At 44.5% G+C, this 26,000-nt stretch overlaps 2 protein-coding genes and 1 pseudogene across 2 annotated transcripts; all 3 read right to left on the bottom strand.

Annotated features, from left to right (window-relative positions):
• Positions 1 to 459: 459 nt before the first annotated feature.
• LOC107131469 (vomeronasal type-1 receptor 4-like) lies at positions 460 to 1,723 on the bottom strand. The gene has a single exon (XM_015458477.3). It carries the CDS (start codon positions 1,436 to 1,438, stop codon positions 509 to 511), a length of 930 nt encoding a protein of 309 aa, XP_015313963.2. The 5' UTR covers positions 1,439 to 1,723; the 3' UTR covers positions 460 to 508.
• Positions 1,724 to 10,256: 8,533 nt separating this feature from the next.
• Positions 10,257 to 11,209, bottom strand: LOC107131468 (vomeronasal type-1 receptor 4-like; annotated as a pseudogene).
• Positions 11,210 to 23,326: 12,117 nt separating this feature from the next.
• Positions 23,327 to 24,504, bottom strand: LOC107131477 (vomeronasal type-1 receptor 4). Its single transcript, XM_015458490.3, has one exon. It carries the CDS (start codon positions 24,233 to 24,235, stop codon positions 23,327 to 23,329), a length of 909 nt encoding a protein of 302 aa, XP_015313976.1. The 5' UTR covers positions 24,236 to 24,504.
• Between the last annotated feature and the right edge of the window lie 1,496 nt (positions 24,505 to 26,000).

Genomic DNA, 26,000 nt, shown 5'->3' with positions numbered 1-26,000 from the left:
CACCCAGGGATGATCTCCTTTAGAATGGACTGGTTGGATCTCCTTGCAGTCCAAGGGACTCTCAAGAGTCTTCTCCAATACCACAGTTCAAAGCATCAATTCTTCAGCACTCAGCCTTCTTCACAGTCCAACTCTCACACCCATACATGACCACTGGAAAAACCATAGCCTCGACTAAATGGACCTTTGTTGGCAAAGTAATGTCTCTGCTTTTCAATATGCTATCTAGTTTGGTCATAACTTTTCTTCCAAGGAGTAAGCGTCTTTTAATTTCATGGCTACAATCACTATCTGCAGTGATTTTGGAGCCCAAAAAGATAAAGTCTGACACTGTTTCCACTGTTTCCCCATCTATTTGCCATGAAGTGATGGGACCAGATGCCATGATCTTCGTTTTCTGAATGTTGAGCTTTAAGCTAACTAATTATACTTCAAAATAAACAGTTCTCAGTAGATAGTTATAAAATAGAGAACTTGTAGCTAATATTTAAGCTTCATATTTACTATTTCAGCCATGATGCCTAAAAACCCAAGAGCAGCACCCACGAGTTCTAGGATCCCTCAGGAGCAGCAGTAGGGGGCTAACAGTGGGGAAACATGAAGCCAAAACGTTAGTGGTATGAAGCAACGATAGGCGAAAATCTAAAAATGCAGCAATACACAAAGCAAAAATGCAATCCAGTGTGTAGAAGGTGACGAAGGTGACCACCAGCATCAGGATGGTGTGGGCGGCTCTGGTCTCTGGTGGGTGTCTGTAGTGTCCAGTGGGGGTGTGGATATACCGCACCCTCTGGCGGTGTCTGTGCAGGAGAAGCACCATGGAGCCACTGGACCAGACCACGAGGCCAATAAACACGGCATCAGAGATGGACCATAAGTACAGAAAGTGTGCTTTAGGAGCTGAGGAGGAGCAGAACCACTTGCCATGGTTATCAGTATAGTTGTTTGTACCCTGTGGACCAGTGACTGTCACAGGAACATAGATATTCATTAGGAAACTGAGCAACCAGCAGGCGCAACGGGAAGGACCAATGGCCTTGGGGGCCCTTCCTCTGAGTATCACCCACGCCGCTGTCCTGGGGGTAAGAATGAAGGACTGATAGGTGCTCAGGATGCAGGTGGAGCACAGGGTGCTGCCTCGAGCCACCCTCTGTATGTAATACACAAACTTACACCCGAGACCTGACAGGGGCTTCCTCAAAACAAAAGCTACTATTATGTGGGGAATCCCAGGGGAGAAAATAATCAAAAGATTGGCCACAACCACGTGGGCGAGAATCACATCTGTGGGTCTCATCTTGCAGCCAAGCAAGATCGGAGAGATGGTGTGGAAGAAAAGGATGACATTACCCAGAGCCCCAACCACCATCTGTAACAGAGAGATGGTTTCCAGAACCATCTCCCCTGGGTTTCTCAGCGCATTTCTGTGAATAGCCATGGAGAGGACGTCAGAGTGTCCTGGAGCGGAAAGGGGGCTGAGCTGGTAATGACATCAGAAGTCTTCTTATGCAATCAAAGTGGAAAAGGATTCTTGCATTTTCTGTCTCCTGAGAAGGGAGATGTCATGCTCCACAGGAGGGTCTCAGCCTAGACAACAGGTGCATGGTATCAGTTACAATGTCCCACTTACTATTTTGTATTTATTTCTATTCATTTGTATAAGCTGATGCTCCACTAGCCTGTGAGATCCAGGAACTTGAGAACCATGTCTCTCTTGATCAATAACACGACTGACCAATGCGTGTGTCCTTACACACCAAGTTTCAGTTGCATCCGACTCTTAGTGACCCTGTGGACTGTAGTCGACTGGGCTCCTCTGTCCATGGGATTCTGCATGAAAAATACTGGAAGTGGGTTGCCATGCCCTCCCCAGGGGATCTTCCTGACCCAGGGATTGAACTCGAGTCTCTTATGTCTCCTGCATTGCAAGTGGGTTTTTTTTTTTTCCACCAAATAGCACCACCTGGGCAGCCCTGGTTGACCAATAATTGGTGTAAAATACTATGTCCTGAATATACATATTACAGGTGACATGAGAGAAAGACAGTGATATACCCTTCCCCTTTAGAATGTATGATCATCCTGACTATTATAGTAAAATATTAACTTTGAAAAATGAGACAATATTACTGAGATTATAGGAGAGTCTGACTAAATTTAATACAGTTGTCGCTGAACCAGTTGTCCACCTTGGAGAACTCACAGCTCATCAGAGATACAAAAGAACAATAAAACATCAGTCATGCAGTTCTGGCTTCTGCTCCCTCATGGAAGTCAACTTTCTGTCCTAATAATTAAAACACAGAATACTCTGTAAATTCTTGGATTCCTAACAGAGGCGAGAACAGAGGGGAAATCTCTGCTTCCACGATTGGAGAGATGGACAGTGAATAGAAGGGATCGAGGTTATTGGAGCACAGGTTCATGAGGGAAACCCCTCGGACCCAGGGCAGAAAACCCTGAACTTATAATGGATTTATGTAGGCCCTATGGGTTGCTGGAGGCTCTGTGTGGAGAAGTCTGGCACTCAGAAACTCCAGGAAGACCAAGTTATAGGGAGATTCCCACAGTTCTAAGTTTTGTGATTTCTTTGAGGAAAAATCAGTGGAAAAAAAAATCAGTGGCAAAATCTCCTTGTGCTTTCAGTGGGGGCTGGAAGGGGAAAAACCATTTTGAAATACATCAGAGCACGAAGTTCTTCTTAATCTGCCTTTAGGAGAGGTTAGCTAACTGGAGCCTAACCAACTGGGGTCTTCTCAGAGCCTGACTGACCTGGGAAAGGAAATACCCAGCATCCAGCCCACACTAGCCATCCTGCCCAATCTACTGGGGAAGAAAAAGCAGAGAATTGCTGGTGTGGAATCTCCCCTCTCCCCTCACCTCACCACCACATCACTGAAGGTTGATTAACAGTTCCTTTTACCCAGTACATCATGTCCAGATATCAAGAAAAAACTCCTAGGCATACTACAAGGCAAGGACAATTTGGAGACCCAGAGCAAACTTTAGATTCAGACATGGCAGGAATGAGGGAATGATCAGACTTTCTGGACTTCGGATGTGCTGTGACTAAGCACGCACAAGCCAGTGCAAACAGCAGGAGTTAACGCGATGCTGAACCTTCGGAGGAGAATGTAACTCACCTCATCCCAGCTCAGCACAGAAGTCAGGGCTGGTCTGTGCAGGCCTCCTAAGAGAACGAGAAAGCCCTGCTAAGAGAGCGCGTCGTGTGCCCAGGACCATGGACAGAGGAGTCGGGACCTCGGCCCTGCACAGAGGGACACAGGGGGTGCTGGGGAGGGCGGAGCAGGCCGCGTCCAGTGCGGAATCAATCACTCAGCCTCTTCGCAGAGCGCACCTCGATGTAAGTCCTCAGTCTTAGGCAGGACTGCCGCCTGGGGTCCTTCTCTGTGTTCACCTGTTTTAGTCTGCTTGAGGTGTTATTAAACAAAATGTATCACCCACTCAGGGGATTATAAACAACAGAAATTCAGTGCTCACAGTCCTGGAGGCTGGACGCCCACAAACAAGGCTGTAGCAAGGACCCCTCTGTGAGAGCTCCCTTCCTGATTCATGGCTGGTGCTCTCACAGCGTCCTCATGTAATGGAAAAGTCTATGGCACTCTGTAGACCCTCTCTTATAGCAACAGTAATTCCACATGTGAGGGCATGAAGCACCCACCTCCAAAGACGGTCATGTTTGGGGTTAGGTTTTCAAAGCATGAAATTTGCAGGGACTCAAACTTCAGACCCAGACAAGGAAATGGCCAATCACTCCAGTGTTTTTGCCTGGAGAATCCCAGGGACGGGGGAACCTGGTGGGCTGCCCTCTATGGGGTTGCACAGAGTCGGACTCAACTGAAGCGACTTAGCAGCAGCAGCAGCAGCAGTAAACTTCAGACCACGGACAGCCCAAGATATATTTTGGTGCATTTCTGAGTATAAAATGCAAAGTTAACTTACAAAGGCCAGTTATATTCTAATTTCTAAGTTAAAAAAAGTGTACACTGGTTACTTTCCATCACTCACATCTCTTGGCAGACTTGAAAATTATCTGAATTTCATCTCACAGCAGATTCTTTTCCCTTTCCATAATGTCTCAGGTTAAGGAAGGACAGTTGAGATTTTTTTCCATATTCTTGAGAAAAACATGTGGATCACACACAACAACACAAAACCCATGCAGAATGGGGAGAGAGTATTTTTGCTGAAAGTAGTGAAAACCTTCATCCAACTGAACAGGGATTGAAAATAGGAAAAAATGTGTCTGTCATTATTAAGCAGTGTAATTCTGTGTATTTCTGTGTGCGCACCTGTGTGTCTGTGTCATCAGAGCTTATCTGATGCTGCAGGATTTTCCAGTTCTAATGAACTCAGCACAAAAATATGTCCTCATATATTCATACTAACCCTAATCTATTAGGTCTGAGAATATCAAAGACTGCCTTTAAACATGGTTGAAGGACTCAGTAACTCTAGTCATCCAGGACTTAGCACTGATTCCACAGTGACCCTCTACCTCTTCCCCTCATTGTCAGGGACCCCAGGACCCGGGATTTGCACTGAACTCACAGCTCTGGTCCCACTCAGTTACACACCCCAGCACATTGCCCCCTTTCACCTGCCAGCCAGGGCATGGACGGGGCAGCTCAGGACAAGGCAGGGGAGCACCTGTCCTGCCCAAGGTGCTGACAACACAGCTCTGAGCTCCTCTCCTGCTGAGAGCCGGCTCTCCTGTTTCCTGCCCTGAGACTGAACACAAGGGAGCACTCACCTGCCTGCACTTGGTGCCACACTCTGCAGGGAAGTGTCAGTCAGGATGGGCCCCAGTTATAGGGACAGGGTCCCTGGGCCCACACTCCCCACAGAGGAGCCATTATCATGTCATCTGGAGCGGAGGTGACACTGTCTGCATGGAGAGTCCGGGGCGTCTCCAGTGAGGGGCAGATCTTACCCGCAGTGCTCGTCACCCTCACCCACGCCTGGGGACTAGTGACAACTCCTGGCAATTACTGATAAGGTCCGCATGGGCAGCTGAGCAGAGGGAAGGGAGAGTTTTCTGAGTTCCCTGTGGGAGAGACCAAGTTTACAATGAAAGTCATAACTGGGGGAGGGACACTCACAGAGCACCGGGGCTCCCTTCACTGTGTCTCCCGTTGGGCATTTTCCCTCATGGTCTCACTTTTCCAAACTGTTCCAAAGTGTGTTCACACTGATCATCAGCATGGGGTCTTGAGGCTGGGCTTTCTCCTGAGGTTAAGTTACACAGCCCTTTCTATTTATGGCCTCAGGTCTGTTTAACCTGGAAAGCGCCCCCTTTGAAGCCAGAGTTTCCCTTCTCAGAATCCTCAGGTCTCCATTCTGTCCACATGACTCTGCTCCACGTCACCCACAGACCACCTCTTTGAGTCTGTTTGGATCACCAGCCTGCCCTTGTGTTACAGTCCATTAGCTCTGGCAAGATGCACTCTGGGACATGTAGACAGGGGTTGGGGAAAAGAATTTATTAAAATTATATTAGGGAAAAATGTTAGAATTCTTTAATTTCATCCGTGATGATCAATTGCTAGTTGGAAGTTTAACTTGACAATTGGATGTTTGATACCTGATCCATTAGGTAGGCAGTTGGCCTGGTGTTTCTCCTGGGGGACCATGGAGCAGAAGGGACACCACCCACCCTCCCCATCAGGCACCTTCTATGGAGAATTGGTGCATGAAGGCAGCAGACAAGTCTGAATTTCATAAACAAGGGGTTTCCAAGATAACCTGGTAGATAGAATATCTTCCGCTTCTTCAAAAAATAATATTTATTTTGGCTGCGTGAGGCTTCTGGTGCTGTGCACAGCCCTTCTCTAATTGTGGAGAGCTGGGGCCACTCTGTAGTTGCAGTGTGTGGGCTCCTCATTCTGACTTCTCTTACTGCAGAGCCCGGGCTCTAGGGCACAGTGGCTCAGTAGTTGTGACACAAGCTTAGTTGCTTTGTGGCATGTGGAATCCTCCCAGACCAGAGATGGAACCCATGTCCCCTGCACTGGCAAGCGGATTCTTAACCACTGGACCACCAGGGAAGTCCTACTGCTCCTATAAAGTTGTTCATTTGTGGCCTCTGTCTGGGACAGTGTGCATAAAGGTTTTAATGTATTGAATGATTCTTCACTATGGGGATGTTGCTCAACACAAACACATATAGACAGTGTGGACCTACTATGTGCCATTCCTCAACTAGGTAATGAAGATACAGAGAGAGTCACTAACACTTCAGGTTCCCATATTTGAAACACGTGATTCATCCCAGACTTCCAGCTGAGTGGGTGAAAGCATCCAGATCTGAGCCGTCCAGTGTGGAAGCGCCAGTCCCAAGGGGCCACCGAGCTCCTGACATGGGCTCATTTGGACTGAGGGGCTTGGGTGTAACACACACACCCAATTCGCCTTCTGTATTGAGGTGCTCCTATGTTGGGTGCATATGTATTTACAATTGTTACATCTTCTTCATGGATTGATCCTTCAATCAATATGTAGTGTTATTCTTTGTCTCTTGTAATAGTCTTTATTTTCAAGTCTTTTTTGAATAAGTATTTCTCTGATTTTGTTTTGATTTGTGTGGAACAACCTTTTCCATTCCATCACTTTCAGTCTATTCGTGTCTCTAGATGGAAAGTTTTTTGTAAATAGCAGGTATATGGGTCTGTTTCTTTATCTACTCAGCCTGTCTGTGTCCTTTGATTGGAGCACTTCTATTCTGACATTATTTGAAGCAGTCATAATAAATCTAAGGAGAATATTAGAAAATTTGGAAGCTCATATGTAATTGATACAGCAATAAATACAAATAATTGTACCTTCAGTTCAGTTCAGTTCAGTCGCTCAGTCGTGTCTGACTCTTTGTGACCCATGAATCACAGCACGCCAGGCCTCCCTGTTCATCACCAACTCTCGGAGTTCACTGAGACTCATGTCCATCGAGTCGCTGATGCCATCCAGCCATCTCATCCTTTGTCGTCCCCTTCTCCTCCTGCTCCCAATCCCTCCCAGCATCAGAGTCTTTTCCAATGAGTCAACTCTTCACATGAGGTGGCCAGTGTACTGGAGTTTCAGCTTTAGCATCATTCCTTCCAAGGAAATCCCAGAGCTGATCTCCTTCAGAATGGACTGGTTGGATCTCCTTGCAGTCCAAGGGACTCTCAAGAGTCTTCTCCAAAACCACAGTTCAAAAGCATCAAGTCTTCAGTGCTCAGCCTTCTTCACAGTCCAACTCTCACATCCATACATGATCACAGGAAAAACCATAGCCTTGACTAGATGACCTCTGTTGGCAAAGTAATGTCTCTGCTTTTGAATATGCTATCTAGGTTGGACATAACTTTCCTTCCAAGGAGTAAGCATCTTTTAATTTCATGGCTGCAATCACCATCTGCAGTGATTTTGGAGCCCCCCAAAATAAACTCTGACACTGTTTCCCCATCTATTTCCCATGAAGTGATGGGACCGGATGCCATGATCTTTGTTTTCTGAATGTTGAGCTTTAAGCCAACTTTTTCACTCTCCACTTTTCTTTCATCAAGAGGCTTTTTAGTTCCTCATCACTTTCTACCATAAGGGTGGTGTCATCTGCATATCTGAGGTTATTGATATTTCTCCCGGCAATCTTGATTCCAGCTTGTGTTTCTTCCAGTCCAGCATTTCTCATGATGTACTCTGCAAATAAGTTAAATAAGCAGGGTTACAATATACATCCTTGACGTACTCCTTTTCCTATTTGGAACCAGTCTGTTGTTCCATGTCCAGTTCTAACTGTTGCTTCCTGACCTGCATAAAGACTAAGTTCTACAATGGAATATTAAAAATGCCACATTTTCCAAGAAAAAATATATTATGACAAAGCAACACAGAAAACAGTGATTAGGATAAAATATAAAACTAAGCCTCAATATTCTGTGTGTCAGTGACAAAGACTAAACGTTTAAGTGAAAAATATGGAGCAGGAAGATTCTCTTCCCTCCATCATATGACTTCATCTGTCTAATCAATCAAATTTACTGACGGTCAGCCGTGACCAACCTATATAACATATTAAAAAGCAGAGACATTATTTTGCCGACAAAAGTTCATGTAGTCAAAGCTATGTTTTTTCCCATAGTCATGTATGGATGTGAGAGTTGGACTATAAAGAAAGCTGAGCACTGAAGAATTGATGCTTTTGAACTGTAGTGCTGGAGAAGATTCTTGAGAGTCCCTTGGACTGCAAGGAGATTAAACCAGTCAATCCTAAAGGAAATCAGTCCTGAATATTCATTGGAAGGAGAAAGATGCTGAAGCTGAAACTCCAATACTTTGGCCACCTGATGCAAAGAACTGACTCACTAGAAAAGATTCTGAAGCTGGGAAAGATTGAAGGCAAGAGGAAATGGGAACAACAGAGGATGAGATGGTTGGTTGGCATCACTAACTCAATGGACATGAGTGTGAACAAACTCCGGGAGTTGGTGATGGACAGGGAAGCCTGGCGTGCTGCAGTCCATGGGGTCACAAAGAGTCGGACACGACTGAGCGACTGAACTGACTGAACTGAGCCATGTAAAGAAAATCCAATGTGAAAAATGATGTAACCCACTGAATAACATTGATTTTTGTGTAACACTACAGCATATCAGAGAAACACGAGTGAAAAAAAAAAAAAAACCGCAAACAAAAACATAACACCGTCTCCATTTCCCAGGATTCTTATCCTTGCCTATGAAATAAAACATCCACCCCCTCTGGAATAACAATGTAGAGCAATACTGGGTTGTGTGTAAGCATATATCGGATATGAGCTACACCACAGGGAGATAAACTTTGTGAAAACACTTCAGATGTTCCTGAAGAAAGGAGGCTCCTTCAGGCAGCTGAACTGGCCAAGGGGAAAACGGGTTGCCTTAGTAATGGCTGGAATCTTTTTCAAGTTGATAATCTCATGGATTCACTTTCAGACCTCTCAAGGCAGCAAGCCCATTTATCTATTTGACCTTCAAAGTTGTTTGGATTTATGTAAAAATTTGTACTGAGTACAAACATCGGTGGTAACAAATTCTAATTACAAAATAGATTAGTCATGGGTATATAAACGTACAGCATGGAGACAGTAGTTAATAATACTGTATTGCATAATGAAAAGTGGTAAGAGAGTCGATCTTCAAACTTCTTGTCACAAGAAAGTTTTTGTAGTACGTACAGAGGTGGAAATGGTGACAGATTATATTTTGGGGGCTCCAAAGTCACTGTGGATGGTGACTGCAGCCAGGAAATTAAAATACGCTTGCTCCTTGGATGAAAAGCTATGACAAATCTAGACAGTGTATTAAAAAGCAGAGAACATCACTTTGTCCACAAAGGTCCATATAGTCAAAGCTATGTTTTTCCAGTAGTCATGTATGGATGTGAGAGTTGGACCATAAAGAAGTCTGGGCACTGAAGAACTGATGCCTTCAAACTGTGGTGCTGGAGAAGCCTCTTGAGAGTCCCTCCAACAGCAAGGAGATGAAACCAGTCCATCCAAAAGGAAATCAACCCTGAATATTCATTGGGAGGACTGATGTTGAAGCTCAGATACTTCACATCCACCTGATGTGAAGATCTGACTCACTGGAAAAGACCCTGACTGAGAGAGACTGAGGGCAGGAGGGGGGAAGAGGGCAACAGAGGATGAGATGGTTGGATGGCATCACCGACTCAATGGACATATGTTTGAGCAAAATCTGGGAGATGGTGAAGGACAGGGAGGCCTGGTGTGCTGCAGTGCACATGATCATGAAGAATCAGACAAGACAACACTGAAAACAACATGGAGGTAGATAGATATCAACTAGACTTATTTGACTGATTGTCTGTAACATATGCAAATATTCAATCATAATGTTGTAAGACCTGAAGTGATACTGTGTCATGTTATTTATGCTTCAGTAAAAGTGGGTATAAAATAAATATATAAATAATTGCAGAAGAAAGGAATTGGCTGTTATTGAAGCTGTCTACTATGTATCTAAGGGGCTTCCCAGGGGGCACAGTGGTAGAGCCTGCCTGCCAATGCAGGAGATGCAGGAGACACAGGTTGAGCCCTGGTTTAGGGAAATCCCCCGGAGGAGGAAATGGCAACCTGCTCCAATATCTTGCCTAGAAAATTCCATGGACAGAGGAGCCTGGGGTTGCAAAGAGTCAGACATGACTGAGAGATTGAACATGGATGCACTATATATTTAGCTATTAACCATTTTTCTTCAAGAGCAGAACCTAGGAGTTCTAGGACCCATCAGGAGCAACTGGAAGGTGGAATCTGTGGGAAAACACGAAGCCAAGACACTAGAGGTCTGTATCAACCATAGACAAGAATCTAAAAAGGCACTGATATGAAAAGAAAAAATAGAATTCAGCAGGTAGAAGATGACGAAGGTGACCACCAGCATCAGGATGTTGTGGGCGGCTCTGGTCTCCAGGGGGCATCTGTGGTGTCCAGTGGGGGTGTGAATATGCTTCACCCTCTGGCAGTGTTTGAGCAGGAGAAGCACCATGGAGCCACTGGACCAGACCATGAGGGTAAGAAACACGGCATCAGAGATGGACCAAAAGTACATAAAAGCTGCGTAAGGAGCTGTGGGTGAGCAGAACCACTTCTCTTGATTGTCAGTATCACTTCTTGTGTTCTCTGGACCAGTAATCATCAAGGGAATGCAGATATTCATTAATATCTGAGCATCCAGATTCATTAATATCTGAGCTCATTAAACTGAGTATCCAGCAGGTGCAATGGGAAGGACCAATGACCTTGGGGCCCTTCCTCTGAGCATCACCCACTCCAATCTCCTGGGGGTGAGAGTGAAGGACTGATAGGTGCTCAGGATGCAGGTGGAGCACAGGGCAGTGCTCCGAGCCACTCTTTGTATGTAATACACAAAGTTACACAAGAGACTGTTCAGGGGCTTCCTCAAAACAAAAACTGCCATTATACAGGGAATCCCAGAGAAGAAAATAATCAGGAGATTGGCCAGTGCCAAGTGTGTGAGAATCACATCTGTATGTCTCTTTTTCTGGCCAAACAAGATTGGAGAGATGCTGTGGAAGAAAAGGATGACTTTACCCAGAGCCCCAACCACCACTAGGAACAGAAAGATGGTTTTCAGAACCACCTCCCTTGGGTTTCTCAGGGCATCTCTGTGAACAGACATGGAGAGGATGTCAGTGTCCTGAAGGTGAAAGGAAGCTGTGCAGGTGATGACAGAGTCAACATTGGGAAAGAATTCCTGATCTTTTCCTCTCCTGAGAAGGGAGACACTGTCATACTCCACATGTGGGGCTCAACCTGTAGGACACATGCATGACATCAGTTATACTTTTCACTATTAGTACATTAATTTCTACTATGTGGCATATCCTTATTCTCCACAAGCATGTAAGTTCATGAAGTTAAGAACTACATCCGGACTTCCCTGGGGTCCAGGGGTTAAGAAACTGGCTTGCAACGCAAAGACAGAGGATCAAACACTTATCGGGGAACCAAGGTTCCATATGCCAAGGAGCAAGTAAACTACGTGCTTCACCTAAGACCCAATGCAGCCAAATAAATAAATACATATATTTTTTTAAAGGACCACATTTATCTTGTTTACCAACATGGTCGATGCATAATAGATGTTACAAATATGTACTGAGTATATGACTATGTGACAGGAGACAGAAAAGCAGATACACTAAACCTCTTAGAGACATTCCTGCCTATTGTAAGAACGCATTAAGAAAAAATCGCAAATTGCGAAAGTATTGAACTTACACGATTGTCCAGCTGATTTTAATACAGTTTCAACAGAGTCAGTTATCCACACTTAAAACTCATATTTCATCAGAATTACCATGCACGGTATAACTTCAAAAATCATTTGTGGACCTGCACTTTCTAGTTCCTCAGGTAAGGAGCTTGGGAGTCACCTTTCTGTCCTAACAAGGAAAACACCAAATAGACTGAAAATTCTCGAATCAGTAAGAGAGGTGAGAGACGGGGGACATCACTGCCTCCACAAGGGAAGGGACAGCAGGTGAAGAGAAGGAACCAAGATTATATTGGAGCAAAGATTCATGAGCAGAAATCCCTCTGGAATAAGTCCTGGATAGGAAATCCTGCATCATGATCAATGGATCGATGGGGACTCAGTGTGTAGGAGTCTGACAGAATCTCCAGGAGGACCACTCATCCCACAGTTCTGTGAGTCTGGTGATATTTCCCTCAGTTAATATCAGAGAAATCCACCAGATCATGTGGAGTTGTGTATCTGCTGTGACTAAACATGCACACAAGCCAGTAGAAGCAATAATAATTAATGTGATGCTGAATCAGCAGAGAAGTGTGTGACTCACCTCGTCCCAGGTCAGCACAGAAGTCAGAGCTCGTCTGTGCAGGCCTCCTAAGAGAGGGAGAAGCCCTGATGAGAGAGCTCATCATGTGCCCAGGACCATGGACAGAGGAGTCAGGAACTTGGCCCTGGACAGAGGGACACAGGGAGAGCTGTGGAGGGTGGAGCAGGCCGGGTTCGGTGCAGAATCACTATGCCTTTTCTCAGAGATTGCCTCTGATGGCGCTCAATCTTAGCCACGACGACCACCTGGGGTCCTTGTCAATACTGGCCTTAGAATGTCTGAACTGCTACAACAAAACATCACCCACTCGAGAGGATTATAAACAGAAATTTATTGGTCACATTTCTGGAGGTTAGAGGTCCAAGATGAAGGCTGCAGCATGGTTCCTATATGGGGAGAGCTGCCTTCTTGATTCATGACTGGTGCTTCTTGCTGTGTCCTTAGGTGATGGAAAGAGTCATGGAGCTCTGGACGTCTCTTTTATAAGGGCACTTATATAGTTCATGAGGTCTCCACCTGGCAAGGCCCACATCCTGAAACCATCATGTTTGGGGTTATGATATCAATATATGAATTTTGGGCCAGAAATACTCAGACAATTCCATGGTTCAAGGTACACTCCACTGTATTTGAAAATATTAAATTCAGCATTGAATTATCACAGACAGTATTATTCTAATCCTATTACCATTTTTAAAATTTTATTGTTATGAGGTATAGGCGATTGACAATGCTATGATAGTTTCAGGTGAACAGTGAAGGGCCTCAGCCATACATGTACAGGTATCCATTCTCCACCAAACTCCCCTCCCATCCTGGCTGCCAGATCAAATTGACTAGAGTTCCCTGTGCTATATAATAGATCATTTGTTGGATTTCCACTTTCAGTTCAGTTCAGTTCAGTCGCTCAGTCGTGTCTGACTCTTTGCGACCCCATGAATCACAGCACGCCAGGCCTCCCTGTCCATCACCAACTCCCGGAGTTAACTCAGGCACACATCCATCGACTCAGTGATGCCATCCAGCCATCTCATCCTCTGTTGTCCCCTTCTCCTCCTGCCCCCAATCCCTCCCAGCATCAGTCTTTTCCAATGAGTCAACTCTTCACATGAGGTGGCCAAAGTACTGGAGTTTCAGCTTTAGCACCATTCCTTCCAAAGAAATCCCAGGGCTGATCTCCTTCAGAATGGACTGGTTGGATCTCCTTGCAGTCCAAGGGACTCTCAAGAGTCTTCTCCAACACCACAGTTCAAAAGCATCAATTCTTCAGCACTCAGCCTTCTTCACAGTCCAACTCTCGCATCCATACATGACCACAGGAAAAACCATAGCCTTGACTAGATGAACCTTTGTTGGTAAAGTAATGATTTTGCTTTTCAATATCCTATCTAGGTTTGTCATAACTTTTCTTCCAAGGAGTAAGCGTGTTTTAATTTCATGGCTGCAGTCGCCATCTGGAGTGATTTTGGAGCCCCCCCCAAAATAAAGTCTGAAACTGTTTCCACTGTTTCCCCATCTATTTGTCATAAAGTGATGGGATCAGATGCCATGACCTTTGTTTTCTGAATGTTGAGCTTGAAGCCAACTTTTTCACTCTCCTCTTTCACTTTCATCAAGAGGCTTTTTAGTTCCTCTTCACTTTCTGCCATAAGGGTGGTGTCATTTGCATATCTGAGGTTATTGATGTTTCTCCCAGAAATCTTGATTCCAGCTTGTGTTTCTTCCAGTCCAGCATTTCTCACGATGTACTCTGCATAAAAGTTAAATAAGCAGGGTGACAATATACAGCCTTGACATACTCCTTTTCCTATTTAAATCAGTCTGATGTTCCACGTCCAATTCTAACTGTTGCTTCCTCACCTGCATATAGGTTTCTCAAGAGGCAGGTCAGGTGGTCTGTTATTCCCATCTCTTTCAGAATTTTCCATTTTAGTACTTCCAATACTTTAAAAAGGGCATACATTGCTTATTTTCTAGCATTTGCACTGTTTTCACAGAGTTGAAAATTCATTAGATTTCATCTCATTATGAAGTCTTTTTTCTTTGTCCTCCTGCTCCAGAATAAAGTAGGGGGGTAGCATTTCCCCATTCAATCAGAGAGACAAAATATGAGTAACATCTATACACACAACTTAAAAACATCCAGAACTCTGACAGAATGTCTTAGCAGAAATTAGGCTGCTGCTGCTGCTGCGTCACTTTAGTCGTGTCCGACTCTGTGCGACCCCATAGATGGCAGCCTACCAGGCTTCCCGTCCCTGGGATTCTCCAGGCAAGAACACTGGAGTGGGTTGCCATTTCCTTCTCCAATGAATGAAAGTGAAAAGTGAAAGTGAAAGTCAATCAGTCGTGTCCGACTCTAGCGACCCCATGGACTGCAGCCTACCAGGCTCCTCTATCCATGGGATTTTCTAGGCAAAAGTACTGGAGTGGGGTGCCATTGCCTTCTCCAGCAGAAATTTAACCCACAGTCTGATTTGTTAGGTCCTGAGAAGTCACTAGACGCCTTTACAAATGTTCGAGAAGCTCAGTGGCTCTGGTCATGCAGACTCGACAGACTGACAGTGACCACCCCCCGCCCGCCCCCCTCTTTTTCCCTCATTGTCAGGGAACCCAGGGCACAGGGATTTGCAGTGAACTCAGCACCTTGATCCAACTCAGATACACTGTTGTTGAATTATTACAACATCCAAAACCTGGAAATAATCTAAGTGCCCACTATAAAAAAAAGATAAAGAAGCTGTGGTGTATTATACCACAGTGGGATGTTTTTCATTGGAGGATAGTTGTGTTACAATGTTGTAACACATGTTTTTATTGGAGTATGGCTGTGTTGCATTGTGTGCTTTACAATATTATTTAGTTTCATCTGTACAACAAAGTGATTCACTTATATGTATACTTATCCCCTCTTTTCTTCACCTTTAGGTCACCACTGAGCATTGAGTAGAGTTCCCTGTGCTATACAGTAGGTTCTCATCAGCTATCTATTTTACACATCGTAGTGTATACAAGTCAAACTAATAGTATTACTCAAAAGAACGGAATCATTATTTTACCCATGAAACCGACATAACATTATATCAGTTGTATTCCAATTTGAAAAACTGCAAAAACAAAAGTTGGACACTATCTTATACAAAAATGATCTGAACTGGATCACCAGCGAGGTCCCCCAAACAAGTCTTAACAGATTTAAGACTGAAATCCCATCAAGTGTCTTTTCTAACCCCCTGATATGAAACTAGATGCCAATAACAGCAGGAAAGTCAGAAAATTCACAGATACGTGGAGATGAACAACCACCTCTACAGCAAACAGAGGTCAAAGAAAAATCCAAAAGGAAATAAAAGACCTTGAGACAAGAGTGAGTGGAAACATAGCAAACAGAAGGTTATGGGATTCAGCACAAGTTGTTCTAAGAGGGACGTTTTCATAACAGATGACTGCATTAAGAAAAAAGATTCTAGTAATCAAGCTAACTTTTTACCACAAGGATCAATAGCAACCAAAAACCAGCAAAATATCACCACCACCCCTTCCCCCGCCCCCCAAAACCAAACCGAAAACTAAGGAAAAGTTAATGGATACAAGGAAATAAAAAAGAACAGAGTGGAAATAAATGAAATAGAGACCAGAAAAACAATAGAAAAGACCAAGGAAACCACCAGCTGGCGTTTGGAAAGATGAACATTCGCCTTGTCCCTGAGCACCTGCAGCAACGTGAGGAGAAACAGTGACTTTGGGCACCTAAGGCGTTTCTAACCTCACGGCCGACCTCGCTCCTTTTCCCACCACAGCGGCGGTATTACTTCCGCTCAAAGCAGGAAGCGCGTCCTGGCCTCCCCTCCCAGCTCTTAGTCGCCCCTCTTCCCGCCACTTCAACGGTCTGGTCCTTCAGGCTCAGCCTCCTGGCTCCACCTGCTGAGAATCACCTCAGGAACCCCTTCAGTCACCATGACTGACTCGCTCTCTTCAAGATGAAATTCTTACCTTTTTGTTCCTTTCCTCCTCTCCCCTATCTCTTCCTGATAAATCGTGAGCTCTCAGAAACAAGAAATACTCTCCCGGCAGATGCAGCTGTCGCTGACGAGCACCGTGGCTCCCGGCCAGCCTCTCCTTCAGCTGTGGCTCGTGCTGGAGCTTCTGTGTGCAGGCACCACCTCCGATTTTGCTAGAGTTTACCCGGACAAGGACCTAAACACGTACCATGCTCTCGCGACAGTTCCGAGACTCTTACCCCTGCTCTCGCGACAGTTCCTGGAAAGAGGACTTGTGCACATGCTCCTGCTCTCTCGATAGTTCCTGAGGCACAGGCCTGTTCAGACACCTCTGATCTCGCTGTAGCTCCTGGGGCTCGGAGATGGACAAGTCCCCCTGATATCCCGGCAGCCTGAGGAAAGACCCCGGACAGGTGAGTGGACTGTGGGTCCTGCCCTGCACGACCGTACGGCGACTTCTACCTACGCTGTGTCCTGTCCAGCCTCCTTCAGGCTGTGGTGGCCCATCCTGGGGGTTCCCTGAGCCTGGCCCTCCTATGCGACTGCTCCGTGAGTCCGATGGAACTGTATCAGTAGAAGCCCTGACATGAATCTCAACGCACAGTAACTCCTCATAGGATCCTCCAGAAGCCCCCTCATGTCTCCCTACATCACAGCTCCCAGAGACTCCTGTTCGTGCCTGTCCTTTCATCCTCTTGCACCTCTCCTTCTACACACATGGCCCCTGACCTTCCTGTGAGGCTGGGTATTCTGGGGTGAGAGGTGTGGTCAAATCCACCGGATGTACATATCCTGGGAGACACAGAAATCAACCCCACAGGTGAGGTGCCTCCCTGACACCAACAGTAGGACACATCTGCCCCCACACAGTCCATGACCTCCAGCCCCACACGGTCACACACGGGGGACACCACCACAGCCAGAGTCAGAAACTAACTCACAGCAGGTGCTGACAGGGCTCTGCTTTCAGGAAACGCCATTGAAGACAGTTCTGTCACTTTTGTTCCTGAGCACTTTTTGCTACACTAACTTTCTCATATAGTTTTTTTTTTTTTTTTTTACCTTCTGTGAGTAAAAATGCTTACAATGTAGTGGTAGCAGCAGGAATTAATTCTGTTGTGTTGACAGAGGAGTAGGTAACTCATCACAGGTGAGCCCTGAAATCAGAGCTGGTGTGTAGCCCAGTGCTGAGGGAGAGCTGAGAATGAGCTGATTAGAGGCACCATCAGGAGCTGTGGCAACAGGACTCAAGGAGCCTGGAGTAGGGTCCCAGGTGCAGATACACTGAGAAAGGGGACAGGGGGACTCCTTCCCCTGCAAGCATAGGTCTGTGAGGTCTGCTACAATGAGCAGTGAAAGTGGAAGTCACTCAGTCGTGTCCATCTCCTTTGGACCCCGTGGACTATACAGCCTGTGAAATTCTCCAGGCCAGAGTACTGGAGTGGGTGACCATCCCTTCTCCAGGGCATCTTCCCAACCTAGGGATCGAATTCAGGTCTCCAACATTGCAGGCAGATTCTGTACCAGCTGAGCTAACAAGGGAGCCCACAATGAGCAGAGTACTTTTAACAACAGGGAGGAGCTTGGTGATGGGATCATCCAAGGCTTGGCACACATTCCAGAGAGACCACATCCCTCCTCTCATCTTTAGAGACACCAGGGCACAGGGATCTGCGGTGGACCACCCAGCTCTGCTCTGGCCTGAGACACTCCTGGGCTCACAGCCACCCTCCTTCCAGCAGAGCATGGATGTGGATGCTCAAGTGAGGCCATGTTGCCCCTATCCTGCCCACTGTGAGTTAAGTCTTAAATCCCTCTCCTGCTGGAGGCAACGTCTCTCCCAGTCTTTGCCCTGAGATTGAATAGAAGGATGCGCTCACCTGGCTGGTCTTTGCTTCAGAGCTCTGTGCAGGGACGTGTCACTCAAGATGAGCCCCAAGCACCTGAGGTCATGGTTATAGGGACGGTGTTTGTAGCCTTGGTCTCTCCACAGAGATTCCATTATCATGCCACCTGCTGTGTGGGTGACACTGACTGCATGGGGAGTCTGGGGCGTTCCCAGTGAGGAGCAAATGTTATCCCCAGTGTAAATCATCTTCCTTCTTGAGAGATTAAGGACAGCTTTTCGGAATCAATGAAAAGATCTGAATGGGCAGTCAAATAGCTGGCAGAAAACTTTTTTCTGAATTCCCTGTGGAAAATGGTAGTTCAGAATCACAGTTGTCATCGGGTACTATAGGATCGCTTGAAGGTGCATCAAACTTTTTTTTCTTTTACCACACTTCCAACTGGTCTTATTCCTCCAGGTATTTTCTTTATATATAGGCAGGTGTTTACCAATTCGGTTTTGGTACAGGGTCTTTGAGAAGCTTTAATTCACATACCATATAACTCACCCATTTAAAGTATACCGCTCAGTGGTCTTACTTTATTCATAGAGTGGTCTTGGCTGTTGTTTGGTCTCTAAGTCTTGTTGGACTCTTTGCGACCCCTCTGGTTGTAACCCTACAGGCCCTTCTGTCCATGGGATTTCCCAGACAAGAATACTGGAGTGGGTTGCCATTTCCTTCTCCAGGGGATCTTCCCTACCCAGGAGTAAAATCTATGTCTCCTAGTTTAGCTGGTGGATTCTTTACCACTGTGCCACCAGGGAAGCCTTTTGTGGTCTTTACCACACTCATTTTAGGAAATTTTTATCAACCTGGAAAAAAAGCCCAAATCCTATTTTATTCTTTTTTTAGATTTTTACAATTAAACTATATATTTTATATTGGAGTATAGCCAATTAACCATGTTGTCACTGTTTCAGGTGGACAGCAAAGGAGCTCAGGTGTATATATATATATATATATGTGTGTGTGTGTGTGTGTGTGTGTATGTGTGTGTGTGTATATATAAATATATATATCCTTTTTCCTCCAAACTGCCCTCCCATTCAGCCCCCCATGTAACACTCAATGCATTTTCATGTCTCCAAAATAATGAGCATCATCACTGGATCCCGAGTCTAGTATTCCTATGACTTTCTATAAGAAATTTTGGGTGATCTCCTTGCAAGTCCAGTGGTTAGGATTCTACACTTCCAATGCAGAGGGTGCAGTTTCGATCCCTGGTTGGGCAACCAAGTTCCTACATGTCAAAGAGCCAAAAAATTTTTTTTTCTGGTCTAAGAAGTATTTATTACTCTCACGTAGAGAAAGCTCAATAGCGTACATTTAGCCCAGTTTGGTGGCATGTTCTTTGACCCTCGCCTTTTCTACCTTGCTAACGGGAGCCACTGATGTGGGACCCAGGACACGGCGTCCCCAGTGATGGTGGGTCTCATGATATCTGTCATTGTAACAGGTGCTGACAGCTTCCACCAGCTCAGCCAAAGTGGCCTTGTCGTCCAAGCTGACTTGTGTAAAGGCAACGGTAGTACAGGTCTTCTTGTGCACTAGACGCCCTGGCCTGGCCTTGCCTTGGACCACCATCTTTTTTTATTATTAATATTGTTAAAAATTTTAATTGGAGGATAATTGCTTAAAAATGTTGTGTTGGTTTCTGCCATATGACAACATGAATCAGCTATATGTATATATATATCCCCTCTGTCTTGAGCCTCCTTGCCCACCCCATCCCACCCCTCTATGTCCTCAAACAGCACCGAGTTTACCTCCCTGTGCTCTATAGCAGCTTCCAGCTAGCTATCTATTTACACATAGTGTTGTGTATATTTCAGTGCCACCCTTTCAATACATCCCATGCTGGCCTTCCCCCCACTGTATCTACAAGTCTGTTCTCTACCTCTGCGTCTCTATGCCTGCCTGGCAAATAGGTTCATATGGCATTTTTCTAGATTCCATATATTGCGTTAATATATGATATTTGTTGTTCTCTCTCTGATTAACTTCACTGTGTATAACAGGCTCTAGGTTCATCCACCTGAGTTCATCTGACTCACATTAGAGAGCCCCATTCTTACTGTGCCCAATGAGCAGGAGGGCCACCAGTTCTGGGCCACACAGTAGGTTATCTTGTTTATGTCTAGTAGTGTGAAAAATGAAGTAGAGTTGAAGTTACTTCTATTCAATTATTTTAAAGATAAAAATAGTTCATAGGCAGTTAATTCCTTATTGTTTAAGAGGAGGTTGTCTATCACTAAATATACTTCTACTATTGATCACATTTGATTACCTTTTATACACTTTAATAGGAAAACTAGGAAGTAAAGTTATGATATTTTTAGATAAATAGATATTGAAATAATCCACTCATAGTAGAACTACTTAAAAGTCAAAGGGCCTTCTTCACTCAGAAGACAAATTGTACCAAAGAAAAAAAAACACTTACAAAAAAGAACTGCAAGCATTGGAAAAGGCAATCACATTGACACTTGCATAAACTCTGCATTCTCTTCATTTCTTATTTTGTATAAGGCACAACTATCTCATGACAGCTAAAACCATAGCATTACTTGTCAGTAATAATGTATATAGATACAATACTGGGGGATCCTTACATGATGACCAAAAGATCACTGAAAGATAGTTATACATTAACACCTTAAATTTAAAAATAGGACTTAATAAATAACAGACTAAAAGGAAGGCAAAAAAATAGAAAAAAACAAATTAGACAAATAGAAACAAATCTCAAATTCACAAAATGCAATGATGAAAACTATATATGCAAGTGACGAATAAAAAAGAATGCAGCTACTAGTCTTTCCTTCAGCTCACACCATCCATCTAATCGACTAAATTTATTGAGAGTCTACCATGTAAACAATCCATATATAAAGGATAACCAAGCCATTGACCAGCACTGATTTTCCGTGTAACACTACAGCATATTGGAGAAATAGAAGTGAAATAAAGTTACACAATAGAAAAACACAGTATAGAAAAACATATTCTCCATTTTCATGTGTATTACCTTTATCTCAGAAGTCAAATCTCCACCACACAGGAATAATATTTATGGAGATCAATATTGGATTATGTGCCAGTGTGTGTCCAGTATTAGCCGCAACACACAAGGATAAAATTTGGTGAAACTCTTGAAATGTTCCTAAAGAAAGCAGATTTTCTACAGACAGCTGCATTGGTCAAGGGTGAAATGGTTTCCTTAGTAATGGTTTGTACATTTCTCAAGCTGATAATTCGTGGAATGACTTTCAGATCTCCTAAGGCATCTCTGGAATTAAATGAACCTTCTCAGCTCATTGGGAATTATGTAGAAATTTGGTGTTGAGTCCAACCAGTCCATTCTGAAGGAGATCAGCCTTGGGATTTCTTTGGAAGGAATGATGCTAAAGCTGAAACTCCAGTACTCTGGCCACCTCATGCAAAGAGTTGACTCATTGGAAAAGACTCTGATGCTGGGAGGGATTGGGGGCAAGAGGAGAAGGGGACGCCAGAGGATGAGATGGCTGGATGGCATCACTGACTCCATGGACGTGAGTCTGGGTGAACTCCGGGAGTTGGTGATGGACAGGAAGGCCTGGCGTGCTGTGATTCATGGGGTCGCAAAGAGTCGGACACGACTGAGTGACTGGTCTGATCTGACAGACATCAAAAGGTATCAACTTCTAATTATAAAATAAGTCAAGGGGATGTGATGAACCACATGGTGAATATAATCAATTATATTTCATTGCATATGTCGCTTCAGTCATGTCCGACTCCTTCTCAATACTTTAGACCATAGCCTGCCAGGCTCCTTTGTCCTTCTAATTCTCCAGGCAACAATACTGGATTGGATTTCTGTACCCTCCTCCAGGGGATCTTCCTGACCCAGGGATTGATCCCACATCTCCTGCATTGGCAGGTGGGTTCTTTACCTGTAGCACCACCTGGGAAGCCCAGCATGTATGAGAATCAAACACTACAAAAAAACCAAGAACATGGCATCTGGTCCCATCACTTCATGGCAAATAGAAGGGGGAAAATGGAAACAGTGACAGATTTTATTTTCTTGGGCTCCAGAATCACTGTGTATGGTGACTGCAGCCATGAAATGAAAAGACTGAATGAAAAGCTATGATAGGTCAAGACAATATATTAAAAAGCAGAGACATCACTTTGCTGACAAAGGTTCAGATCATCAAAGCTATGGTTTTTCCAGTAGTCATCTATGGATGTGAGAGCTAGACCAAAAAGAAGGCTGAGCAATTAAGAATTGATGCTTTTGAACTGTGGTGTTGGGACTTGAGAGTGCCTTGAACTGCAAGGGAATCTAATTATTCAATCCTAAAGGAAATCAACCCTGAGTATTCATTGGGAGGACTGATACTGAAGCTGAAGCTCCAATACTTTGGCACCTGATGCAAGGAGCCGAATCATTGGAAAAGACCTTGATGCTGGGAAACACTGAAGACAAAAGGAGAAGGGAGTGACAGAGGATGCAATGGTTTAATAGCATCACATTCAGTGGACTTGAATTTTGAGCAAACTCCGGGAGATGGTGAAGGACAGGGGAGCCTGGTGTGCTGCAGTCCATGGGGTAGCAAAGAGTTGGATACAACTTAATGACTGAAGAACAACAACAAGAGAGTCAACCTTCAAAGTTCTCATCACAGGGACTTCCCTGGTGGTTAACACTTGAATCTTCCACTGCAGGGGGTCCTGATTTGATCCTTGGTTTTGGAACGAAGATCCCGTGTGCCCCACAGCCAAATAATTAAAAAACTAAATAGAATCAATAAACATGGCAAAGTTCATATCACAAGAAAGAAAGTCGTATTGTCTGTGAAGGTGCAGGGATGTACTAGACTTACGATGATCATTCTGTAACATAAATAAATGCCCATTCTTTGTGTTGTCTATCTGAAACTAATTCACACAAGGTTATGTGTGAATCATACCTCAAAAAAATGGATACTGAGTGCTTACAGAATAATTTTGATTATTGAAAGTGACTACTAGATATTTAGCACTTTAACCATATATTCTAACAAGTCAAGAGCAGAACCTAGGAGTTCTAGGATCTCTAAGAAGCAGCAGGAAAGGGGAAATGGTGGGAAAACAGGAACCCAAAACATTAGAGGTCTGTATCAACCATAAACGAATATCAAAGAAGGCTGCAATATAAAAAGACAGAATAGAATTTAGGAAGTAGAAGGTGACGAAGGTGACCACCAGCATCAGGATGGTGTGGGCGGCTCTGGTCTCCGGGGTGCATCTGTGGTGCCCAGTGGGGGTGTGAATATACTGCACCCTCTGGCAGTGTCTGAGCAGGAGAAGCACCATGGAGCCACTGGACCAGACCATGAGGCCAATAAACATGGCATCAGAGATAGACCACAAATAGCTCGTACGTATTTCAGTAGGTAAGGGTGAACAGAACCACGTGCCTTTGGTATCAGTATAGTTGTGCATGTTCTGTGGACCAGTGATTTTCAGAGGAACAGGGATGTACATTAAGAAACTGAGCATCCAGCAGGTGCAGCAGGAAGGACCAATGACCTTGGGGGCCCTTCCTCTGAGTACCACCCACTCCAATCTCCTGGAGGTAAGAGTGAAGGACTGATATGTGCTCAGGACGCAGGTGGAGCACAGGGCGGTGCTGCGAGCCATTTTCTGTAAGTAGTACACAAACTTACATCCAAGCCTGGACAGAGGATTCCTTGGAATAAAAGCTGCCATTGTGTGGGGAATGCCAGGGGACAGAAGAACCAAGAGATTGGCAACCGCCATGTGGGTATGAATCATGTCTGTGGGTCTCTGGCTTTGGCCAATCAAGACTGGAGAGATGCTGTGGAAGAAAAGGATGACATTGGCCAGGGACCCTATCACCATCTGTATAAGATACGTGATTTGGAGAGCAGCCTCACTTGTGGTTCTCAGGGCGTCTTTGTGAAAAAACATGGAGAGGATGTCAAGAGTGTCCTGGAGCAGAAAGAAGGCTATGGTGGTGGTGGTGACATCAGCTGTCTTCTTAGAGAACTAGTACTGCACAAGGATTTCCATATTTTATTTTTCCTGGGAAAAAAAAAAAAAAAGAGTCTCACAGTCTAGAGAATGACTTTACCAGTATAAAATAATCCAGACACCAGTTAAAGCATTCACCATTATTTATTTGGTTTTGCTTTGTATTTACTTTTACATCCTGATGTTCACTCTCCATGCAGGGTCTACAAAGTGATGGTTATATCTATTTTGTTCAACAGCATTGTTGATTTAGTTCACCCATTTTTGTCATTATTCACAGAAATAGAAAAAAAAAACCCCAAATTGTATGCAACCATAAAATACTCCCAAATACTCTAAACATCTTGTGAGAGAAGAACAAAACATCGAGCTTCCTCATTTCTAAATATATGTCAAATCTATGGTAACAGAAACAGTATGGTATAGGCATAAAACAGATCAGTGGGACAGAATAGAGAGCACAGAACTAAATGTATGCTCCTTTGGCTAATCAGTCACAAAGGCACTAAGGATACATAATTGTAAAAGGATAGTTTCTTTAATAAATGATGTTTGGAAAATTGGAAATCCACATCTAAAGATACCTTAAAATTCTGACCAGAAGAAAAAAATTGTGACTATGTATATCATAGATTTTAATTAGACACACTGTGATCAACTGCAATACATGCAAACAGTGAATCATTATTTTGTACCCAGAAAACTGACATAACGTTATGTCAATTATATCTCACTTTCAAACACTGAAAAAGACTGGGCGCTATTTTACATCACACACAGAAATGATCTGAACTGGATTAAGATTTGGATGTAAGATGTGAAGCCATGAAATTCCCAGAGGAAAGAAGTAAGCTCCCTGACATTAGTCTTGGTCATAATGGTTTGGATTTGACAACAACAGCAAAGGTAAGTGAGTGGTGCAGCACGTAAGAGCCTCCTCAGAGCAAAGGAAATCATGAAAATGCAGCTGTACAATAGGAGACAATATTAGCAAACCACACACCCAGTAATGAGTGAATATCCAATCTGGGCAGATCCCCAAATAATCCAGTTTGAAACAGGCAGAGGAGGGTCAAAGGCTCAGAGTTTATACCCGGTAGTCACTTAATGGCTCACCAGCAAGGAATTCGCCTGCAATGCAGGAGCTGAGGAGACGCAGTTTCAAGCCCTGGTGCAGGAAGACCCCCTGGAGGAGGAAAGGGCCACACACTCCAGTACTCTTGCCTGGAAAAAATTCCATGGACAGAGGAGCCCTGTGAGATCATTTGTGACATGGCCTTAAGAGTGCTCCTTGGAACTTCCTTGGTGGTCTAGTGGTTAAGAATCTGCCTGACAAGGCAGAGGACATGAGTTTGATCCCTGGTTCGGGAGGATCCCACATGACTTGGGGCAACTAAGCCCGAGTGCCACAACTCTGAGCCCACACCCTAGAGCCGGGAGCTTGAACTACCAAAGCCCGCACACCCTAGAGCCCAAGCTCCACAACAAGAGAAGCCACCGCAGTGAGAAGCCTGTGCATTGCAGTTAGAGAGTAGCCTCTACTCGCAACGAGAGAAAGCCTGCACGCTGCAACAAAGACCCAGTGCAGACAAAAATAAATAAAGGAATCAACAAATATTTTTAAAAATTACAAAGGGCTCCATTATTGTCCCCAGGATTATTCTTCAAACCACTGACACCCATTCTCTTATGTGGACACTTT

This window comes from Bos taurus, chromosome 18, assembly GCF_002263795.3.
Source record: "Bos taurus isolate L1 Dominette 01449 registration number 42190680 breed Hereford chromosome 18, ARS-UCD2.0, whole genome shotgun sequence".
NCBI classification, from domain to species: domain Eukaryota; kingdom Metazoa; phylum Chordata; class Mammalia; order Artiodactyla; family Bovidae; genus Bos; species Bos taurus.
The sequence above is the reverse complement of the archived record's forward strand: the minus strand, read 5'-3'. Positions and strand labels throughout refer to the sequence as shown.